The sequence below is a fragment of the Blennius ocellaris genome, assembly GCF_963422515.1.
Source record: "Blennius ocellaris genome assembly, chromosome: 15".
In the NCBI taxonomy this organism is placed as follows: domain Eukaryota; kingdom Metazoa; phylum Chordata; class Actinopteri; order Blenniiformes; family Blenniidae; genus Blennius; species Blennius ocellaris.
This window is the reverse complement of record NC_137664.1, coordinates 1,769,368-1,792,295: the sequence shown is the minus strand read 5'-3', so window position 1 is coordinate 1,792,295 and position 22,928 is coordinate 1,769,368. Positions and strand designations below refer to the sequence as shown.

The 22,928-nt window shown below is 40.7% G+C and overlaps 1 protein-coding gene across 1 annotated transcript in view; it reads right to left on the bottom strand.

Moving 5' to 3' along the window:
- The window catches only part of dnm1a (dynamin 1a), a gene marked incomplete at both ends in the record, with an annotated part of 38,307 nt that overhangs the window by 10,420 nt on the left and 4,959 nt on the right, over positions 1-22,928 (bottom strand). The window contains 10 exon segments of the mRNA XM_080509860.1: positions 695-781; positions 6,291-6,429; positions 7,986-8,053; positions 9,592-9,727; positions 10,384-10,526; positions 11,511-11,671; positions 13,106-13,204; positions 14,225-14,428; positions 16,642-16,791; positions 19,477-19,550. Coding sequence (XP_080365986.1) covers positions 695-781; positions 6,291-6,429; positions 7,986-8,053; positions 9,592-9,727; positions 10,384-10,526; positions 11,511-11,671; positions 13,106-13,204; positions 14,225-14,428; positions 16,642-16,791; positions 19,477-19,550 — 1,261 coding nt within the window.

Genomic DNA, 22,928 nt, shown 5'->3' with positions numbered 1-22,928 from the left:
GGAATAAAAAGAAAACAGAAATAAGGAGGAATAAAAGAAAATAAAAAATAAAAAAAGGAAAAAGAGAACAAAAAATTTTTAAATTGAAAAAGGGGAAAAAGGGAGAAAAAAGAAAAATTTTATAAAAAGAAAGGAGAAATAAGGAAGAATAAAAGACAATATTAAATAAATAAAAAAAGGAAAAACAGAACAAAAAAAATAAATGGAAAAAAGGGGAAAAAGGGGAAAAAGAGACAAAAAAAGGAAAAGGGAATAAAAGAAGAGAGAAATAAGGAAGAATAAAAGAAAATAAAAAATAAAAAATTCGAAAAAAGGAAAAAGAGAACAAAAAATGAAATATGGAAAAATGGAAAAAAGTTGGGAAAAGAGAGAAAAATGAAAAAGGGAATAAAAAACGAAAAGAGTAATAAGGAGGGGGGAAGAAAAGAGAAAATAAAAAGTGGAAAAAAGAAAATGGGGGGAAAAAAGAAAGAAAATAAAAATGGAAAAATATAGAAAAGGAGAAAAAAGAGAGAAAAAAGAAAAAGGGAATAAAAGAAAAAAGAAAAAAATGAGGAAAAGAAGAGAAAAAAGGAAAGATGAAGGAAATGAATAAATGCAAACATTTTCTGAAATGAGAACACAAAAATGAGGATTCTTGAAACATGAGATCGACTGAATCCATCGGATTGTTTTTTTGTTTTTTCTGCGTCACCTGGTCCTTGGTGCGATTCTCTCTGTCTCTGATGTGCTGAGTGACGATTCTCTCCATCTCCTCCCTCAGCAGGGGGTACTGGGCCAGCTGTGAGCACAGGAAACAGTCGGTCGGTAGTAAACACACACACACACACACACACACACACACACACACACACACACACACACACACACACACACACACACACACACACACACACACACACACACACACACACACACACACACACACACACACACACACACAGAACCACAGTTCCACCGACACAACAAACTACGTTACAGAAACACAATAAAAGCATGACGCGTTTGGCGGGTTCATCCCCAGACTTTGCGCTGCGCCGCGAGCGCTAAGTGTGATTCAGCGTGGAAGAAAGAAAGAAAGAAAGAAAGAAAGAAGGAATGAAGGAAGGAAGGAAGGAAGGAGCGCCGCCGGTGTGGAAGAGACGCAGAAGAAGAACGCAAAGTCTGTGATTTGACCACACAAACGCAGAATAAACAATGTTCTTGGCAGAAAGGATTTGCTTTTCCCAGCACACTGTGGGGCTTTTTCCATGAGCTCATTGCAGACCCACCAACGCACACACACACACACACACACACACACACACACACACACACACACACACACACACACACACACACACACACACACACACACACACACACACACACACACACACACACACACACACACACACACACACACACACACACACACACACACACGTCGGTGGGCCTCCAATGTGACACAGACACATTTGGTGAAGTGTGAGGAAAGAAGACAAATTTCGAGCAAAAATCACAGCTTTTTTTTTTTTTTTTTGCTGGTACAAGTTACAATGCGTCTTCCGTGTGTGTGTGTGTGTGTATGTGTGTGTGTGTGTGTGTGTGTGTGTCGGGGGTGGATTTAGAGTTACGGTAATCGGTTTACGTCAGCAAAGTTTTAAATTCAAATTATTGTGTATTATATAAAGTCCCGCCAGGTCGTTTTCAGCTTTTTCCGCCATGCTAACTAGCAATGCCAAAGGTCTAGTGCACTAGCTCAACACTGCTAAGTAGCGATGCTGACTCGCAATGCTAACTGGAGTTATCGTGCTAAATAGCGAGTGCATTAGCTCACCGATGCTACCTAGCATTGCTCACTCGCGGCGCCAACTGGCTGGTGGATGAGCTCGCAATGCTAACAAGCCATGCTCACATGCGACGCTGACTGGCTGGCACCATTAGCCCGCGATGCTAACTAGTGAGGCTAACTCACGTTGCCATGTTAACTCGCATTTTGACGTACGGTATGATAAAACTTGAGGAGGAACTGTTGCCATAGCAACGAGAGAGATGTTTTTTTTTTTTATTTTATCTTGGTTCGCCCACTCTAATGAAAAACTTAAAGACTCACAGGTTAAAATTGTTTTAAGGCCGAGAAAAAGATGTTTCTACGTCTTAATAGAGGACAAACGCGGCAACGTTTCTAAAAGTTAAATCAAATATCCAGCTGGACGTACGGCGACGGCGTTAAGATGAATAATAAAATTAAACGCGGTCCGAGGAATAGCAGACTGATAGACACGAAAATAAAATTGTTCATTTATTTACTGTCTGTTTCTGGAAACGTGTCTTTCAATATTCACTATTTTTATGCATTATTTTACCAAATAAACTCGATCGGCTTGGCAGAATCTGCAGAAAGTCAAATTTGGGCCTTTGAGGACCAAATGCAGTCACTCTGGCTTTGATTTATTATATTTTTCTCACATCAAAGTTTTGTTTCGCGACGGTTTTCTTGCTCACACGACGGTGGTACTCTGCGTAAATAAAGCGGATTGTGTTATAAAGGGAAACTGAGTGGAAATGATGAGAATCCAAAGCAAAGTGTGAGTTTTGCCCTGAGGAGCCGGAGGCTGCACTGTAACTTGTCTGGAGGACGTGGAGGGAAAATGGCCCCCTGGCGACCAGGCGGGGGCGCTCACGCTCACGCTGACATGCTGATATGCAGGAGGGATGGAGGGATGGAGGGAGGGAGGGAGGGAGGGAGGGAGGGAGACGACAACCTGACCTCTTTGTGGATTTTAAACAAGAACTTTAAACAGGTACGTCCCAATAAAACGTTGAAAAACACCGCAAAAGTTCCCATTTATTACATTAAAAATCGTCATAATTTGAACTTATGAGTGACAAACACAAACTTATTAGAATATTTCACGAGGTCCCATTTATTTCATGATATCGTCAATTATTAAAATTAAATTTGGAAGAAAAAAAAAGCTTGAATCTTGTTTAAAATGTGTGTTTTTGTGTGTTTTTTCTACATCCCAGAGTTCAAAAATGTAAATTTGAGCCTCGTTTCGTGACGATAAAATTCCCCCGTCGGGCCTAAATGTGCGGAGGAGGACACAAGATAAAAATAACATTTTATGAGACGCACCTGCATGTAAATCAACAATTTGTTCTGTTAAAAGAAATGTAAACATCTCAGGTAGTAAAGTCAAAGATAGAAATCCAAAAGGAGGTCGCAGCACTGGGGACTGAAAGCTTCAGAGGACGGAAAGAGAAATAAAAAGAGGAAAAACAAAGAGACGCTCGGTGTTTCAGTGAGTCGTCGAGCGGAACTCCAGGATATTAAAAACACAACTGATGACAAAGACGGGAAGTAGAGATACGACTGTCTTTAAACCCATCAGAGGGTGGTTTTATATATATATATATATATATATATACATATATAGTTTTCTTCCATAAATCAGTTCACTGGTTCCCGACATGCAGGATCCTCTGAGGCGTCGCCACAGTTCAATTTAATTTCTCAATAAAAACTAAATTAGGACACTTTCGAAAATATGTTTCACCAGAAAATAACTTTTTTTTAAATGATTTTTCTTTTTCTTTGCTGTGTTATAGAAGCCAATTTTAATTATCAAATAAGCAAACAGTTATGACAACTGAAAATCAATATATGATCACAACACTGTGATTGACAGTTCCAATATATGATCACAACACATATATATATATATAAAACACATGTTTAATATTTTTTATTTTATTACTTTAGAGGAGTCAGGATTTCTTTTTAGAATAACAAGGAATTGTATATAGACATATATTTTTCTTAAATTTTTATATTTATATTCATGCAAATTTGAATACAAATAAAGAAAAAAATATTATATACATATACTTATATATAAATAGAGACATATATTTAGTATAATATAGACATATATTTTGCTTTAATTATATATATATGTATATTAATTTGCTATATATATATAAAAATGTCTTTATTTTTCTTAAATATTTCATATATAACAATATAAAATTAAAGAAATATATATTTTATATATATAAAATGCCTTGTTATTCTAAAAAATCCTGACTCCTCTAAATGAATACAAATGTAAGTTTTTTGTAAATAATTTAAAATAAATGCAATTTAAAAAGCACTTTCTCACATCTCATTTCATTGCAAAATATCAGTACAAACTACAAAAATAGTTTTTATTGCAAAATCACCAGAGTTGCAAATATTCAAAAATGTATATAAATACTTTACTTCTACTGGATAATCATGTCGTACATATTCAGATCATCAAATTCAATTAAAACGCTTTAACAAGCTGTTTATGGCCTTTATATATTAAATAAAATGTATTTCATTCAAAAGAAGTGTGTTTATTTTCAGTGTCTTTGCCGCGAGACGGTTCACGCTGCATTGGACGTCGTTTTATTTTCTACGACATTAACTGGCGTTTTAAATAGTAACCGTGGGAACAGGAGAGCCTCTCCGGCCGCCTCCGCTCGGCCGTTAACCACACAGTTTTCCTTCGTACGTATTTTATTACCTTTTGGCTACACTTGTGTATGGTGGAGGTGAGCTCGCTCACCACCATGTCTATACACTTCAGTGACGGCCCCTTCAGCTTTTGGATCAGCTTTTTCACTATGGCCTCAAAGGCCAGGTCAGGGGTGAATAGCCCCGTCCTGTAGGGACAAGCAGGAGGCGCGAGGGAGAGAGAGGGCGAGAGAGAGAGAGAGAGAGAGAGAGAGAGAGGAAAAAGGGTTGGCGAGTAGCAGGAGAAGAGCTAGAAGATAAGAAGAGTCGGGGCGGGACCACAAAACAAAACAAAAACGACACCAGCAGGAAGAAAGTGTGAGTGAAGACGTTTTGGTTTGACCGGCGCAGGGGGTCTCCCTCTCTCTCGCTCGCCCTCGAGAGAGAAAGAGAGAGAGAGAGAGAGAGAGTTCCCAGCATGCACCGCTCCAACAGACTCCAGCTGTGCACCCGCTCTGGGACAAACCTGGCCTCACTGCTCTGGCTCCGCCCATATATGGGAGGAGGAGGAGCTACTTCCTCTCGTGGGGAGGAGCCTAAAAGAACCCCGATGACATCATATAGGGGTTTGATCTCTGATTGGCCGGTTGGAGCAACACACTTTAAAAAAAAAAAACGAAATAAGCCGGAGGGGCGAGAGTCACTGAAAACACAACCGTTCTCATCGCTCTCCGTCTCCATGGAAACGGTGGGTACGTTTTTCTTACTGCGCACCAGTAGGCGACTGTCGTACACCGACTGGCCACTAGGCGGGGTTTTCAAGTGAAAACACCAACAACGCTGTTGTCCGTTTACACAGCAGCTACTGGAAACACAACTTTTTGAAAACGGCTCCTCCCAATGGGGAAACTTTTTTCAACAAACATACAAAAGCCACTCGAAATGTTTTCGGGCCTCAGACGGCGCCAACATGGTGGCTTGGTGTTCTTCATTCTCAATTTTCTGGTGGAAAATAAACTGTTGACTTTCACAAAACTCTTATTTTGAAAAGAAAAAACAAGTATTCAATAACATGAATGCACCAGTTTTCACTGTGAAAATCAAGATAAATGTGCACTTTGATGGCACATTTCTGTCTTTTCTCCTCATGTCGGCTGTCGGGAAGTTGTTGCATCATTATTATTATTATCATTATTTGTTAAAACTGGAAATATGTGTCACTGCGACTGACGACATGCCGGTTGTTGCCCCTCGTCTGCAGGTGCACAGCTGTAATCTCACACAGGAAGTCTGAACGCTGAGCTCATCCAACGTGGCTGCCAGGTATTTACATTAATAAACACATGATTCGGCTTGAATTTGTCTGGGCGATGCCCCTCTGGTGCTTTAGGGGGCAGTAGTGAGTCACTGTAGTGACCAGACGCTACATGCTGGATTAACAAGGCTAAATTATAACTCAGTGTTATATTTTACAATTTAAAATGGCAAAATAATATTTTTAAAAGGTTTTAAGTGAAACTAAGAGGATTCGAGTTGGAATTTGCTGAAATAGAAGAATAAAACCCTGTTAGTGTGCAGCGGCAGCCACATTTAGAAAGAGACGCTCAGCTTCCACACAGGATTCCTTCAGCACGACGATCCACCACAGCAACGTCCGTCCAGCCAAAAACCCCCGACCGAAGCAGGCGGGGGGGGATGATGAGGGGGGGCGGGGCTTAGCGAACAAAGAGTTGAAAGCAAGAGGAGGAGGAGGGGTTGGTGGGGGAGGGGGGGGGGTACAAAACGAGTGCTATCCACTGTTCAGGTAGTTTTGTTTCTTTACCTTCTTGGTACACTGCCTAACCGTATTGACTAGCTCAGAAATGACCATGTCCACACATTTGGTGCACGGCTCTTTGATCTTCCCAATCTGCCTTTTCACAATGGTCTCAAAGGCCATGTCCGGGGTGAAGAGGCCGGTTCTGCCCGACACAGAGACAAGCAGCCACACCGGTTAAAGACACCGAACAAGGACGGGGGGGTCGGGGGGGGGGGGGGGGGGGGGTGGAGAGAATAAAAATCAAAGAAAGGGTGGGTGGAGAGAAGAGTGTTAATTGTGTTGCATTCAATTATTTTAAGCAAACACAAAGACAAACTGGACGAGGAGAAGGGAAAAGGAGTTTATACTGCATGTGATCACAGACGACATTTAAACCAATTCACTCAAATGTTGTTATTGTAGGCTGGTTGGTTGGAAACGACTTTCCTTTTCCCTCGGAGCTTTGAAGTGATCTAAACCACTAATTTAGAATAATTTCACCGTCAATCCTGCGTATTAAAAAGCGATGCTCCGTTCACTCCATTATCCAGCAGATCGTTCTTCTATGAACCAACGCAGAACAAAACCTTCACTTAAAGGAGTCGTCACGATGACGTTTCCTTGTGAATCACCCACAAGGGGGCGCCACCCCTGTAAACAGGATGTTTTCAATGTACTGCTGCGTTGTAGCGTGGATGTTGGTCAACGACTCTGCAAATGTTTTTCTTTTTGATTTTTTATAAGGACCGCTATGCAATCGCTATGCTGTTGTTATGCTATCGCTATGCTATCATTATGCTATCGTTATGCTATCGCTATGGTATTGCTAAGCTATCACTATCCTATTGCTATGTTATCACTATGCTATCGCTATGCTATTGTTATGCTATTGCTATGCTATCATTATGCTATCGCTATGCTATTGTTATGCTATCGCTATGATATTGCTGAGCTATCACTATGTCATCGCTATGCTATTGCTATGCTATTGCCGTGATTGACAGTTCCTGCGGCCAATCAAAGCTCGCCTAGCAACCGTAGCGTTTAAAGTTTTGCATATACTCAACACAATAGGAAGTTGTGAGGGGTCTGGTCCAGCTTTATATTCATTCAGGTTTTTTCCCTCATAAATGTTAAAATATTGATTTTAAAGAGGATTTAAGGGAGACTGAATGTGAGAGGACGCCTTCAAATGTTCCTGTTTGCGCCTGACGGTGTAATTTTTTATTTTTTTTAATTGAGCGCCAGAAAATCCCCCCACAACTTCAATCACAATCCACTCGCTAGTTGGTTTTATCGTGTAAATGAAATCCTATATTATCAGAGTTATCGGACACGCTTGAGAAAAGTTTGTTTTTTATCATTTTCATTATAAACATAATAAATCTGGACACAATCCATGTGTAAACAGAAAGACAAGACGGGGGTGTGGGGGGGGGGGGGCGGTAGGTGGGGGGGTCACACAGGTAATGATGAACGTTACAGGATTTCCCCGACCAGACGACGACGAAAAGACACACAAACCAGGAAGTGACGATCAGAAGGTTTAAGCCTGGACAATAATTCTGATGTCGACGAGGAACGAAAGCAATCATCATCTGGCGTGGTGGGTTCACACAGACGGCGTGGGAGAAAGCAAGACGGAGTGGGGGGGTGGGGGGGGGTGGAGTTTGGACAAGGGGAGGAGGGGGGGGGGTGAAGGGGGGTGGGGGTACGTGCCTGATGCCGTGGATGTTCTTGATGGCGTAGCTGATTTCCTTGCGCAGTTCTTTCTCATCAAACTCCATCTGGAAAGAAATGGGATCAATCAAGCTTCATTCATGCAGAAACTATAAAATACAGAAACATATATAATAATAATAATAATAATAATAATAATAATAATAATAATAATAATAATAATAATAATAATAATAATAAAAAGCAGAACTATTATTAATAATAATAATAATAATAATAATAATAATAACAACATCAATATAATAATAGTAATATTAATAATGATATTGGTATAATAATAATAATAATAATAATAATGATAATGATAATAATAATACAAACAATAACAATAATATAAAATACTAGCTAGTAGTAAATATAATGTGTAACAGTAACAAAACAAGATAGTATAAACGCACTAAATTCAGATTAAACAGCTCTCCCTCCACCATCTGGTTCTAATAAATTCATCCTAGTATCTCCCTTTTTGTTTTTAAATGTTTTTAATTTACTGCATCGTCGCATTCCTCTGCTTTGCTCGGGTTTAACAATTCCTCCAAAACGTGTGCTATAAAAAAGATTAAAAAAAGAGGAACCACAATGACGGACTGGCTTGTGATGCGTCTGGCAGACACTCGTGGTGAAGAGGCAACCTGCTCCGTCCTCTCGGGGGTTAAAAATGTTTTAATAAATAAATAAATCACTAAAAGAAAACAGCGGGACATGTTTTGTTTTGGGGTTTTTTCCCTCTGCGGCCTCGGTCACGGACAAAGTTTTATGAGCTCAGCGGGAGGAGGAAGAGGAGGAAGAGGAGGAGGAGGAGGAGGAGGATGTGAAATGTGGATTAATGGGGTGATAGAATGAGGAATAGACGCGACGGAGAGGTGGAAAAGTTCACAGAAGAATTTCTAAAGGTTTCTCTCTCTCTCTCTCTCTCTCTCTCTCTCTCTCTCTCTCTCTCTGTCTCTCTCTCTCTCTCTCTTGCTGTACCAGTTTCCACCACAAGGTGGTGTATCGAGCCACTGAAAGGAGCAGCAGGGGATCGTAAACTCAAGTCAGGTCTACATCTTTCATCATCGCATACGAAGGACAGACGTCTCGACGCCGCCACCTAGTGGTGACCAATGGCGTGGCTTCAATTTGACGTACACTGTCAAATTTAAGACGAAATTTGAGAAGAAAATTATTTAAAAACTAGTGAAATTATCGGTCTATGCAGCAATTCAATTTCGAGAAGACCTAATTATATACGATTTTTTTTAAATCAAGATTTAAGGTTATACTAAAAAAGCAAGGATTATAAATAAGTAAATAATTTTTAAAACAATCCAAATGGTCTAATAAGATTTTAAAATCTTGGCCAGATGATACGTAGTGTCACCTTCAAAGTTTGATTTCATTTTAATTCACATAAAACGGACTTAGAGGCAAAAGTAGTGAGCAGGACGAGGAAAAATTGTCTTGCACTTCAAGTTTCAACCACAAGATGGTGTATTGAGTCACTTCCAGAAGGTTTTATGCTTTTTTTTTTAACGCAGTCAAGAGGGACGACGGAGGCGGTTAAAGAGAGGAGAAATAAAGAGAGGGACATCCGGCAGACACACACCTTCACCAGCTCGAAGGGGAAACGCTCGTGAAAGATGCGGTTGATCCGAGCGCCACCCGACAACTCGGCCGTGTCGATCTGATCCCCGGAACCTTCGATACACTTGTCAAAGTCCACAGAGAACTGCTGCACCATCCTGAGAGAGAGAGAGAGAGAGAGAGAGAGAGAGAGAGAGAGAGAGAGAGAGAGAGACGTCACCAAGTCGGCCTGGTTGTCTCTCTATCCAACGTGATATGGAAATAAAAATAATAAAAATAATGCATTGTTATTACAGTAACTGTCAAAATAAAACTACCAAGTTGGATTGTTGTGACAGTGACTGTCAAAATAAAACTACCAAGTTGTATTGTTATTATGGTGACTGTCAAAATAAAACTACCAAGTTGGATTCTCGTTACGGTGACTGTCAAAATAAAACCACCAAGTTGTATTGCTATTGCAGTGACTGTCAAAATAAAACTACCAAGTTGGATTGTTATTATGTTCACCGTCAAAATAAAACTACCAAATTGGATTGTTACGACAGTGACGGTTAAAATAAAAGTACCGAGTTGGATTGTTGTTATTGTGACTGTCAAAATAAAACTACCAATTTGGATTCTCATTACGGTGACTGTCAAAATAAAACTACCAAGTTGGATGATCGTCTCTACTGAGCATGTGCAGAAGCATTAGTCACTACAGCCGTTGTGAGCATGTGCAGTAGCAGTGTTTCGGAAAAGTTGCGTTTCCAAGAAGAGAAGCTTTTCCCGTTTCCATGGCAATTAGTGTTGACGGAGGCCTTTTGCTCACTGGAGGAGAGCCTTGGTTTTGCGTGACGGGTCGTCGGGTCTGAAGTTCTTGTACTCCTCCACCTCCTTCTCGATGGAGAGCAGCTGACTCTGCAGTTTGGCCCGGAGGCCCGGCAGGGTGTCGCGGATGTGGTTGGTCAGTTGCTGCAAAGAAACAGTGAGAGGCCAGAGTGACGCCGCCGCCGGACACACAAACTGACCAGAACCACCGACACGTCACGTAAATGTGATTAAAATGTGCAACAACACGTCGTTTTTTTTGTCTGTGTTTTCGTTTCAGTTGCTCTGCGTTTGCATGGCGTCGCTTTGAAAACGAGGGGAAGATTGAAAACTATGAAGTTTGCATTTTTCTTTGGTTTACGTAGAAACAAAGCATTTTCAAAAAGTTGCATTGCTTTCTGTCCGTTTCCATGGAGACGGAGTCAGGACGTTTTCAAAAAGTTGCATTGCTTTCTGTCCGTTTCCATGGAGACGGAGTCAGGACGTTTTCAAAAAGTTGCATTGCTTTCTGTCCGTTTCCATGGAGATGGAGTCAGGACATTTTCAAAAAGTTGCATTGCTTTCTATCCGTTTCCATGGAGCCGGAGTCAGGACATTTTCAAAAAGTTGCACTGTTTTCCCATCCATTGTCATGGAGACGGGACGTTATTCAAAAAGCGGCTGAGTTGGGTTTTTTTTCAACCATTTGCATGGAGACGGAGACAGGGCATTTTCAAAACACACACACACACACACACACACACACACACACGTACACGCCCTCAGAGAACAATGCACAGTAGCAGCGTTTTTTTTTTTTTAAACGGGTTCGGCACATTGTCAAATATTGCATTTTACGCATTTCCATGGTGACGGAGCGTTTTTCAAAAAGTTGTATTTTCCACCATTTCCATGAAGACGGAGCATTTTTCTTCGGTTTACATAGAAACAAAGCATTTTCAAAAAAATGTGTTTCCCCCCTGTTTCCACAGAGTCAGGACATTTTCAAAAAGTTGCATTTTCAAACCGTTTCCATGGAGATGGAGCATTTTTCTTCAGTTTACATAGAAACAAAGCATTTTCAAAAAGTTGCATGTTTGTTCCCATCCGTTTCCAGGGAGACGGGTGTTGGTGCTGGTTTGTGAGGACCTGATTGAGGACTTTCTGGAGGTAGGCCGTCCCCATGCGGTCGGCCAGGTGTCGGTACGCCGGGTGGGACAGGAAGAACTTCCTCTCCGCCGCCAAGGCGGCGTTGATGTCCTTCTTCCCGTCAATGTCCTTCTGGCTCCGGTTCACCACGCCGATGTAGCCTGGACACGTCACGGGGATTTCACGTGTTACATATCTCGATATATAATTAGATATTATATAATTCTGAGTTTAAAGTCAGAATTCTGAGTTTAAAAGTCAGAATTTTTAGGAAAAAAGTCAGAATTCCGAGTTTAAAAGTCAGAATTCTGATTTTAAACTCAGAATTCTGAGTTTAAAAGTCAGAATTCGAAGTTTAAAGTCAGAATTCGGAGTTTGAAGTCAGAATTCTGAGAGAAAAGTCAGAATTCTAAGTTTAAAAGTCAGAATTATGAGTTTGAAGTCCGAATTCTGAGTTTAAAAGTCAGAATTCTGAGAAAAAAGTCAGAATTCTGAGTTTAAAAGTCAGAATTCTGAGTTTAAAAGTCAGAATTCTGAGAAAAAGAGTCAGAACTCAGGGGTTTTTTTGGCCCTCATCCTCTTCTCCTACCATCCTTCCATTAGATCCTGATCATCTACCGACAAACATAATAATAATTCCCTCGTGGTGAAAAGTGTCGAATAACTTCAGAAAACAGAAAATCCAAAACTACCGCCAGCGCCCTCTAGTGGCCAGGTAACTGCAAACGGACATCCTTTTTTGGACGACTCTGCGCAACCGGAGCCTAAATATCAGACTGGATATTTAATACTTTGATCCATAATCGTATTATATAAATATTAAATATTGGAGAAATTCTTCTTCCTTCCTTTTTTCAGGCGTTTTAATCAGACATGAGATTTGTGTGTGTAACTTCATTAAATATGTGTCGTCTAATTAAATATAGATTATCTTTTTTTATATAAAGTTATTATTTATTTATTAACATCAAATAATGTATATATTTTTTGGGATGTGTGTATCTATGAAAATGTCAAAATGTATGTGCATTAAATGCAACATGCCTGAAATGTATTAATAAAAAATGTTTTAAATAAATAAAAATACTTGTTTGGTGTCGTACTTATTAATATATGAAACTGACTTTTTTTTTTTATCGCACTGAAAAAAGAATGAAGAAGAAAGTTAAGTAAAAGAAATGTTTAAACTTTTAAAAAAGGGAGAAGTTTTGTATGAGAGATGGATTTTAAGCGTTTTGGAAAAGGAAACGGAGCAGAGCCCATTGCGTCGCTGCGTTGAGGCGGCGGCTTTGTAAGTGTGAAGATGAAAAAGAAGAAGAAGAAGAAAAAGAAGAAGAAGAAGAAAAAAAAACAAAGGATGTGGAAAATATTCCAAAGCACATTCCTGGTTTTAACTGATGGAAAAGAAAAGCGCCGCATCAGCACATAGCAATAAAGGGCAGCCCGCAACGTCCCTCCTTTATTTCCTCATTACACCCCCCTCCCTCTCTCTCTCTTTTCTTTCACAAAGTAGCTGGAGGGGCTCGGGGGGGGGAGGGGGGGGGGGGCAGCGCCGGCGTGTGGCCACTAGAGGGCGGCAGAGGGGTTCCACTCGCCTCTCCTGAGCGGCAGCAGCTTGTTCTCCAGGATGTCTTTGGCGTCGGTGCCTTCGTCCATCAGGTCCAGCTTGGTGATCACACCGATGGTCCTCATGCCTGCACACACACACACACACACACACACACACACACACACACACACACACACACACACACACAGTTAAAGTGTTTTCACTCTTTGTTTTTGTTTTTTACAAATTTAATAAAGGAGACAAAACTGGCACCTTGTTTACACGTTTTCAACATTTTGGGCATCCGTTGCCACGACAACATTTCAGAAACGGTTTTTCCAAAAAGTAAAATTTTCCCTCTGTTTTCATTGAGGCGGGGCGTTTTCAAAAAGTTGTGTTTTTGCCCGTGTCCACAGAGATGGAATCTGTTTTTCCCCCCAATTGTCTTATTATTTGAAAAGCAGGACATCACAGCTTCCATTGCTTCTATTATTTTACGAGCATTTTCAAAAAGTTGTGTCTATTCCTGTTTCCATGGAGACGGAGTTGAGCCATTTCCAAAAAGTTGCATTTTTTTTCACCAATTGTCTTATTATTTGAAAAGCAGGACATCACAACTTCCATTGCTTCTATTATTTTACAATCATTTTCAAAAAGTTGTGTTTTTCCCTGTTTCCATGGAGACGGAGTTGAGCCATTTCCAAAAAGTTGCGTTTTCCTCCATTTCCCACAGAGACTTTTAACAAGTTGCCATTTGCCAGTTGCCAGAGTTGAGTTTTTCCCGTTTCCACGGAAACAGAGTCAGAGCATTTTTTTTGGACAAAAAAATTGCGCTTTCAGTGGCTCCGAGCATGTCATGTCAATGGACACACACACACACACACACACACACACACACACACACACACACACACACACACACACACACACACACACACACACACACACACACACACACTCACACACCACCCACTAGTGATTCCAGGTAATGAAGGAAAGCAGCTCATTGAGAATCAATGTTGAGCGTGAACATGGTTTTTTTTGGGGGGACCGTTGGTCCGTAACCATGGTGAGTGTGTATCGGCACACACACACACACACACACACACACACACACACACACACACACACACACACACACACACACACACACACACACACACACCCTGAGGGTCGACCTCCTTGGCGATCTTCAGAGCGTCGGAGTTGGCCAGATCGGAGTTTGCCGGGGAGACGGCCAGCATCAGGCAGTTGTCCTTGGTCACGAACTGCATCAGCATCTCCCGGATCTGAGACTCGATGTCGGCCGGCTGGTCGCCCACCGGCACCTTGGTCATCCCCGGCAGGTCCACCAGGGTCAGGTTCAGCACTGTGAGGGCGGGGTTGGGGGGAGGGGATGGGGGGGGGCAGGAAGGGAGAAGTGTCCTCAGATGTAATCCTTCCAAAACAAAACTACATAATTCATCCACGCCGCCGGCGGAACTCGGAACAAAATATGATTTAAAAATAAAATAATTTCAATTTAAAAACACAAAATCAATGAAAAACATCTCAAAATGCAATAAAATGTAACTTAAGTGGTATTTTATTTTCAGGTATGATTCTCTTTACGTATGTAATTTCACTCATTTACGTAAAATTCATAATTCATCATTCATCTACGCCGCCGGCAGAACTCAGAAGAAAGAACAAAATCTGATTAAAAAATAAATAAATTTACATTTAAAAACACTAAATCAATGAAAAACATCTCAAAATGCAATAAAATGTAACTTAAGTGGTATTTTATTTTCAGGTATGATTCTCTTTACGTATGTAATTCCACTCATTTACGTAAAATTCATCATTCATCATTCATAATTCATCATTCATCCACGCCGCCGGCAGAACTCAGAAGAAAGAACAAAATATGATTAAAAAAATAAATAAATTTACATTTAAAAACACAAAATCAATGAAAAATATCTCAAAATGCAACAAAATGTAACTTAAGTTGTATTTTATAGTCTTTCGATATGTAATTTCACTCATTTACGTAAAATTCATATTAGTTCCGCGAATAACTTCAAAATACTTCCGTTTATAATCAATTATGAAACTTAAACTTGATTGATTTACACCAAGTTTAAGAGAAAAGTGTAATTATTTACGAATACTAACCTCACATGAAGTAGTACTGTCAGTTACATGGACTTCAGGTGTGTAATTTACTCAGCGTGTCACGTGAGTTTCAAAACAACTGACGAGCTGCAGTGTCACGTGTGTGGTGCGTTCAGGAGCGGCTGGGAGATTCCTATGTTGATCAGGAGCATTAGGTTTAACGTGGGTGAACTAGAAACTCCTGCATATTGTATTTATGAGGTTTAATTTCAAAATCTGCTTAGAAAAGGGTTTAACTCACTGGTTAAAAGCATTTCAGACATTTAAGCGCTTTGTTTATTATACCTTGGTCTAAATAAATTAATAATTTAACCATTTAAAATCTTCTTTAAATTTCACTTTCAGAGTAATTTGTTAAATTTTGATTTATTTTTGACTTAAAAAAGGCTACTTAAGGAAATAATTACACTTTTGTTTGGTATTTTCTTTCTTTGACGTTTTTCACCAAGAGAATGTAAAATATCTGAAAAAAGAGAAAAGTAAAAAAAAAAAAGATGTTCAAACCAGCTGCCTGCCATCACACGTTATTCCAATAAAGAAAATAAACAAGAAAAAGGGAATTTTAAGGACGTGTTGATTGAGTGAATCCCAGTTTAATCATCATGTTAATAAAAGTCGAGAACAATGCAAAAATGTACTTTAAAGTAAATTAAATGCAACTAGTAAGTCGTTGCGCTGAAGTATTGTACTGTCGAGTATTTACAAGGGGTTTGAGTACATTTGAACTAGTATTTTTTTTTTAAGTATTTTCTTTTTAAATATACGTATTTTGTGTGTTTTGATGTTTGTTATAAATAAATAAATAAACTGACAAATAAAACATCTACTGAATAAATAAATAACAAATAAAAATCAAATAAATAAATAAATAAATAACCTGACAAATAAAACTCAAAATAAATAAATAACTTGACAAATAGATCATCTAATGAATAAATAAACTATCAAATAAAAAATCAAATAAACCAATAATTAAATTAATAACCTGACAAATAAACATTTTATAAATGAAAATATAGATAAATAACCTGACAAATAAAAATGTAATAAACAAATAATTAAATTAAAAACCTAACAAATAAAAATTTAATAAATGAAAATATAAATAAATAACCTGACAAATAAAAATGTAATAAACAAATAATTAAATAAATAATCTGACAAATAAAAATTTAATAAATGAAAATATAAATAAATAGCCTGACAAATAAAAATGTAATTAATGAAAATATAAATAAATAACCTGACAAACAAAAATGTAATAAACAAATAATTAAATAAATAACCTGACAAATAAAAATTTAATAAATGAAAATATAAATAAATAACCTGACAAATAAAACTTTAATAAATAAAAAATAAAAAATAAATAAGAGTAAATGAATAGAGGTTTATCAGGCAGATATTCCCCCACTGTCTCACCGTGCGGGGAGTACACCCTGAGGTTGATGGGCACCGGCGAGATGCCTTTATTGGCCCCGGTGATGCGGTCGGTCTCGGCCTCGATCTCCTGCCGCACCTCGTCGAAGTCGATGAACTTTTTCCCCTTGCAGTGCAGAAACTCTGCGTATTCTGGGAGAGCGGGAAGGAAAAAAAACACGCACACGGGGGGAAAAGACCACGTTAAACATGCTTTGACTTTTATTTTACACGATGCCGTGTAAAAAGTCTCCAGCTGACTCGGTCACCATGGCAACAAGAGGATGTTGTCATGGCTGAATCTACAGGGACAAGCAGAGTGGATAAGACGTCGAGGGATGGTTTTTCTCCTGGGGGGGGGAGGAGGAGGGGGGTGAGGAGGAGGAGGAGGGGGGGGTGAGGAGGAGGAGGGGGGGGGGGTGTTCAGGCTGAAGTGTTAAACACAAGCTGCCTCTGTTTCTCGCCTGCTGTTTCCTTGCAGGATCATTAAAAGGCAGCAAATGAAAGCAGTGAAGCAAAAGAAAAAGAAAGCAGTGGGGGGGGGTGACGGGGGGGGCGCTGCAGTTCCCTTAATGGCCACTAGAAAAGGAAGCATCAGTGTCTTCTAGGCTAAAGGAGGCTCTAAAGGAAGCATTGAGCCTCCTTTACTTAGTGAGAATTCCAATGCTCCTTATCATGGCCGCCACGGAAACACTTCTGGGGGTTAAGGAGAAGTGGATAGGATAGGAGATAGGAGGGACTATTAGGAGATAGGAGGGACTATTAGGAGATAGTACGGACTGTTAGGAGTTAGGAGGAACTGTTAGGAGATAGGAGGGACTGTTAGGAGATAGGAGGGACTGTTAGGAGATAGGAGGGACTGTTAGGAGACAGGAGGGACTGTTAGGAGGTAGGAGGGACTATTAGGAGATAGGATGGACTGTTAGGAGACAGGATGGACTGTTAGGAGATAGGAGCGACTATTAGGAGATAGGAGGGACTTTTAGGAGATAGGAGGAACTGTTAGGAGATAGGAGGGACTATTAGGTGATAGGATGGACTGTTAGGAGATAGGAGGGAGTGTTAGGAGATAGGAGGGACTGTTAGGAGACAGGATGGACTGTTAGGAGACAGGAGGGACTATTAGGAGACAGGAGGGACTATTAGGAGATAGGATGGACTGTTAGGAGATAGGAGGGACTGTTAGGAGATAGGAGGGACTGTTAGGAGATAGGAGGGACTGTTAGGAGATAGGATGGACTGTTAGGAGATAGGAGGAACTGATAGGAGATAGGAGGGACTATTAGGAGATAGGAGGAACTGTTAGGAGATAGGAGGAACTGTTAGGAGATAGGAGGAACTGCTAGGAGATAGGAGGGACTATTAGGAGATAGGAGGGACTATTAGGTGATAGGATGGACTGTTAGGAGATAGGAGGGAGTGTTAGGAGATAGGAGGGACTGTTAGGAGACAGGAGGGACTATTAGGAGACAGGAGGGACTGTTAGGAGGTAGGAGGGACTATTAGGAGACAGGAGGGACTGTTAGGAGACAGGAGGGACTGTTAGGAGACAGGAGGGACTGTTAGGAGGTAGGAGGGACTGTTAGGAGATAGGAGGGACTGTTAGGAGACAGGAGGGACTATTAGGAGACAGGAGGGACTATTGGGAGATAGGATGGACTGTTAGGAGACAGGAGGGACTATTAGGAGATAGGAGGGACTGTTAGGAGATAGGAGGGACTGTTAGGAGATAGGAGGGACTATTAGGCGACAGGAGGGACTGTTGGGAGATAGGAGGGACTGTTAGGAGATAGGAGGGACTATTAGGCGACAGGAGGGACTGTTAGGAGATAGGAGGGACTGTTAGGAGACAGAAGGGACTATTAGGAGATAGGATGGACTGTTAGGAGGTAGGAGGGACTATTAGGAGATAGGAGGAACTGCTAGGAGATAGGAGGGACTATTAGGAGATAGGAGGGACTATTAGGTGATAGGATGGACTGTTAGGAGATAGGAGGGAGTGTTAGGAGATAGGAGGGACTGTTAGGAGACAGGAGGGACTAATAGGAGACAGGAGGGACTGTTAGGAGGTAGGAGGGACTATTAGGAGACAGGAGGGACTGTTAGGAGACAGGAGGGACTGTTAGGAGACAGGAGGGACTGTTAGGAGGTAGGAGGGACTGTTAGGAGATAGGAGGGACTGTTAGGAGACAGGAGGGACTATTAGGAGACAGGAGGGACTATTGGGAGATAGGATGGACTGTTAGGAGACAGGAGGGACTATTAGGAGACAGGAGGGACTGTTAGGAGATAGGAGGGACTGTTAGGAGATAGGAGGGACTATTAGGCGACAGGAGGGACTGTTGGGAGATAGGAGGGACTGTTAGGAGATAGGAGGGACTATTAGGCGACAGGAGGGACTGTTAGGAGATAGGAGGGACTGTTAGGAGACAGGAGGGACTATTAGGAGATAGGATGGACTGTTAGGAGGTAGGAGGGACTATTAGGAGATAGGAGGGACTGTTAGGAGGTAGGAGGGACTGTTAGGAGATAGGAGGGACTGTTAGGAGATATGATGGACTGTTAGGAGATAGGAGGAGCTATTAGGAGATAGGAGGGACTGTTAGGAGACAGGAGGGACTACTAGGAGATAAGATGGACTGTTAGGAGGTAGGAGGGACTATTAGGAGATAGGAGGGACTGTTAGGAGGTAGGAGGGACTGTTAGGAGATAGGAGGAACTGTTAGGAGATAGGAGGGACTGTTAGGAGATAGGAGGGACAGTTCTTGCACTGCTCAGCACTCTGTCCTTCACCAGACACTGACTCGCCCACGTTGTGTTGAGGTGGAGGTGTGTTACCTGTGGGGCAGGTCATCAGCTGCAGGACCAAAGGGCGCCGGGTCACGATGCCAGAACCGCGGGGAAGGAAATCCCTGTGACACAAGGGGTCAATGAAAACAGTCAGGAAAAACAAGAAAGAGAATGTAATTTTTGGTTCAGCTGTAACTTTCCGGCTGATTCTTCCCATTTTGTTTTAGGTATTAGTTAACAAAATGTGAACTTATTGAGTAAATTCCTGCCTCGTGTTTACATTTGTATACATAAAACATGATGCACGTCTTTGAGAAATGTAAATATAGATATTTTACATTAATGTGTGCCATTTACAATGCGACTTTGAGTAATTTACTATTTACACAGTTAATAGTAAACTTAACGACTAAAGAAACGCGTAACAGCTGCATGTTAGTTCTTATTATACTGTACATATTCATGTTTTTTTTTAAATAAATACTGTGTCAATCCTATTGCTCCGGTGTGAACAGCTGCGTGAAGCAGAGCATGAGCAGGCGTACGGATGACTGCACGTTTTCATCCTTTCTTATTCACACGCTCTTTTTCTTCACAGCTGCTTATGCAACACGAGGGAAGAGCGAGACGCTTCGTCCACCTGCACTGATGTGAAGAGACTTTTATCGTCCTGCTTCACTCCCGTGACGAAACGCCGCTGAGCATCGTCAGTCAGTCACGGGAGTTTGGCTTTCCCTCCATCGTCGCTGTTTTCTGGCATTTATGGCTCCGTATCATTTCATCGCGACGTAACTTAACGCGTTAAGTAAAGAATGTAAGAGAGGTACGACATTAACAAGGAGAATGTAATAGAACATCAGGTTCGTTACGTTATGTTACAATTTAACATGTTGTGTTAAGCGACGTTAAATTGTGTTAAGTTTCTTTACGATATCATAGGTTACGTTACGTTACGTTGCGTTACGTTGCGTTGCGTTATGTTGCGCTACGTTGCGTTACGTTACGTTACAATATAACATGTTGTTTTAAGCTACCGGTATGTTAAATTGTGTTAAGTTTCTTTACGATATCATACGTTACGTTACAATATAACATGTTGTGTTTAGCTACGTTAAATTGTGTTAAGTTTCTTTATGATATCATACATTACGTTACGTTACGTTACGTTACATTACCTTACGTTACAATATAACATGTTGTGTTCAGCTACGTTAAATTGTGTTAAGTTTCTTTATGATATCATACGTTACGTTACGTTACGTTACGTTACGTTACATTACCTTACGTTACAATATAACATGTTGTGTTAAGCTACGTTAAATTGTGTTAAGTTTCTTTATGATATCATACATTACGTTACGTTACGTTACGTTACGTTACGTTACATTACCTTACGTTACAATATAACATGTTGTGTTCAGCTACGTTAAATTGTGTTAAGTTTCTTTATGATATCATACGTTACGTTACGTTACGTTACGTTACGTTACGTTACGTTACGTTACATTACCTTACGTTACAATATAACATGTTGTGTTAAGCTACGTTAAATTGTGTTAAGTTTCTTTATGATATCATACGTTACGTTACATTACGTTACGTTACATTACCTTACGTTACAATATAACATGTTGTGTAAAGCTACGTTAAATTGTGTTAAGTTGCTTTTTGTGTTAAGTTTGTTTATGATATCATACGTTACATTACGTTATGTTACTTTACGCTATGTTACGTTGCGTTATGCTACGTTACGTTACGTTGCAATATAACATGTTGTGTTAAGCTATGTTAAATTGTGTTAAGTTTCTTTATGATATCATACGTTACGTTACGTCACGTTACAATATAACACGTTGTGTTAAGTTATTTTAAATTGTGTTAAGTTGCTTTATGATACCGTACGATGAATTAAGTTCAGATAAATTGCGTTACGATATAATTTGATATGTTAAGTTGCATTAAGGTTCGTCAAGTTACATTGCCATACGAGATGATATGTTAATGTAAGTTGCGTTACATTACAATATGCTATACATTAAGTTCTTTCATGTTGCTGAGTCAGCGCGTCGCCTCATGTCTGCCCCCCCACTACCACCACCCCACCCCACCCCCCAACCCCCACCCCCCCCAGTCCAACTGCAGCCTCTAATCTGGCTCTAATGCAGCCGCATTAGCAGCACCAGGCCGGCTCTGTCCTCACGGTCTCACACACACACACACACACACACACACACACACACACACACACACACACACACACACACACACACACACACACACACACACACACACACACACACACAAACACAGAGCCAATGAGACGGCTGATTGCTGCCTGGTGTGTGTGAAGATTAAACCAGCAGCCAATAGGAGAGCAGGTTGCAGATTAGTGGTGTGATCCTCTCCAGCAGCGTCACAACCAATCATGTCCTCTTCTTCTTCTACTTGTTTTAAATCGTCACTAAATCACTGCGACGCGGAGTGAGAGAGAGAGTGAGAGAGAGAGAGAGAGAGTGAGAGAGTGAGAGAGAGACAGTGGGAGAGTGAGACAGTGAGAGAGAGAGAGAGAGAGAGAGAGACAGTGAGAGAGTGAGACAGTGAGAGAGTGAGAGAGAGAGAGTGAGAGAAACTCACATTTTGATCTACGGTCATTTTGTTCACGCTCAACATTTCAAGTAAAATCGTTTTGGTTTCCGGAAGGTTTCCTGCTCTCACGGAAAATTCTGGAAAACAATGTCAGTTTCCACAGAGACGACAAAAAAAAAACCGCTTAAAACTACTTGAAAAATAATTTCTTCTCATTGACTGCAGTCGACAAATGAGGGCATTTCCAGAATATTGTGATGAACGTCATGATGTAATTCAGCTCATCAAGTGTGCAGACATTAAACTACAAAGCTATCTCGTAATCCTTAATAACTCTTATTTTTTTATTTTTTAGTCTGCTGCCCCGTTTCGAGGTCGACTGAGCGGAGGATTGTCTGGCTGCCTCTCTCTGCGGCTCCTCCAGCTCTCTGCTCTTATGTAATACATGGAACCGGCCGTAAAGCATGAGCTTAATCTTTGTGAGAAGGAGGGGGAGGGAGGAGGGGAGAGGGAGGAGGGGGAGGGGAAGAGAGGAAAACGACTGTGTGCAAAATGAAAAAACAAACAAAACAAACGGCTTCAGGGTCACAAGGTCACCAAGCGGGTAGCGAAAGATCAAAGGAAAACGGTTAAGCTTGTGAAAACCGTTAAAACGAGGCGACGAGGAAAGACCTAAAAGAGGAGGGTGTTTAAAGTGGAGCGCAGGACCGTCGCCATCGCCTACGTTTGTTTGTGGAACCGAGTTAGCGCCGTTTGCGTGATATAGCCGTTGGCGTGCTATAGCCGTTAGCGCATACCGACGTTGATCTCCTTTGATCTCCTCCATGAGCTGCCTTTCACATCTGCTTTGAATGGGACGGGGTTTTTTTTTTTTTTAAAGGTTTTCAGGATTTATTCGGAAACGTTTCGCCGTT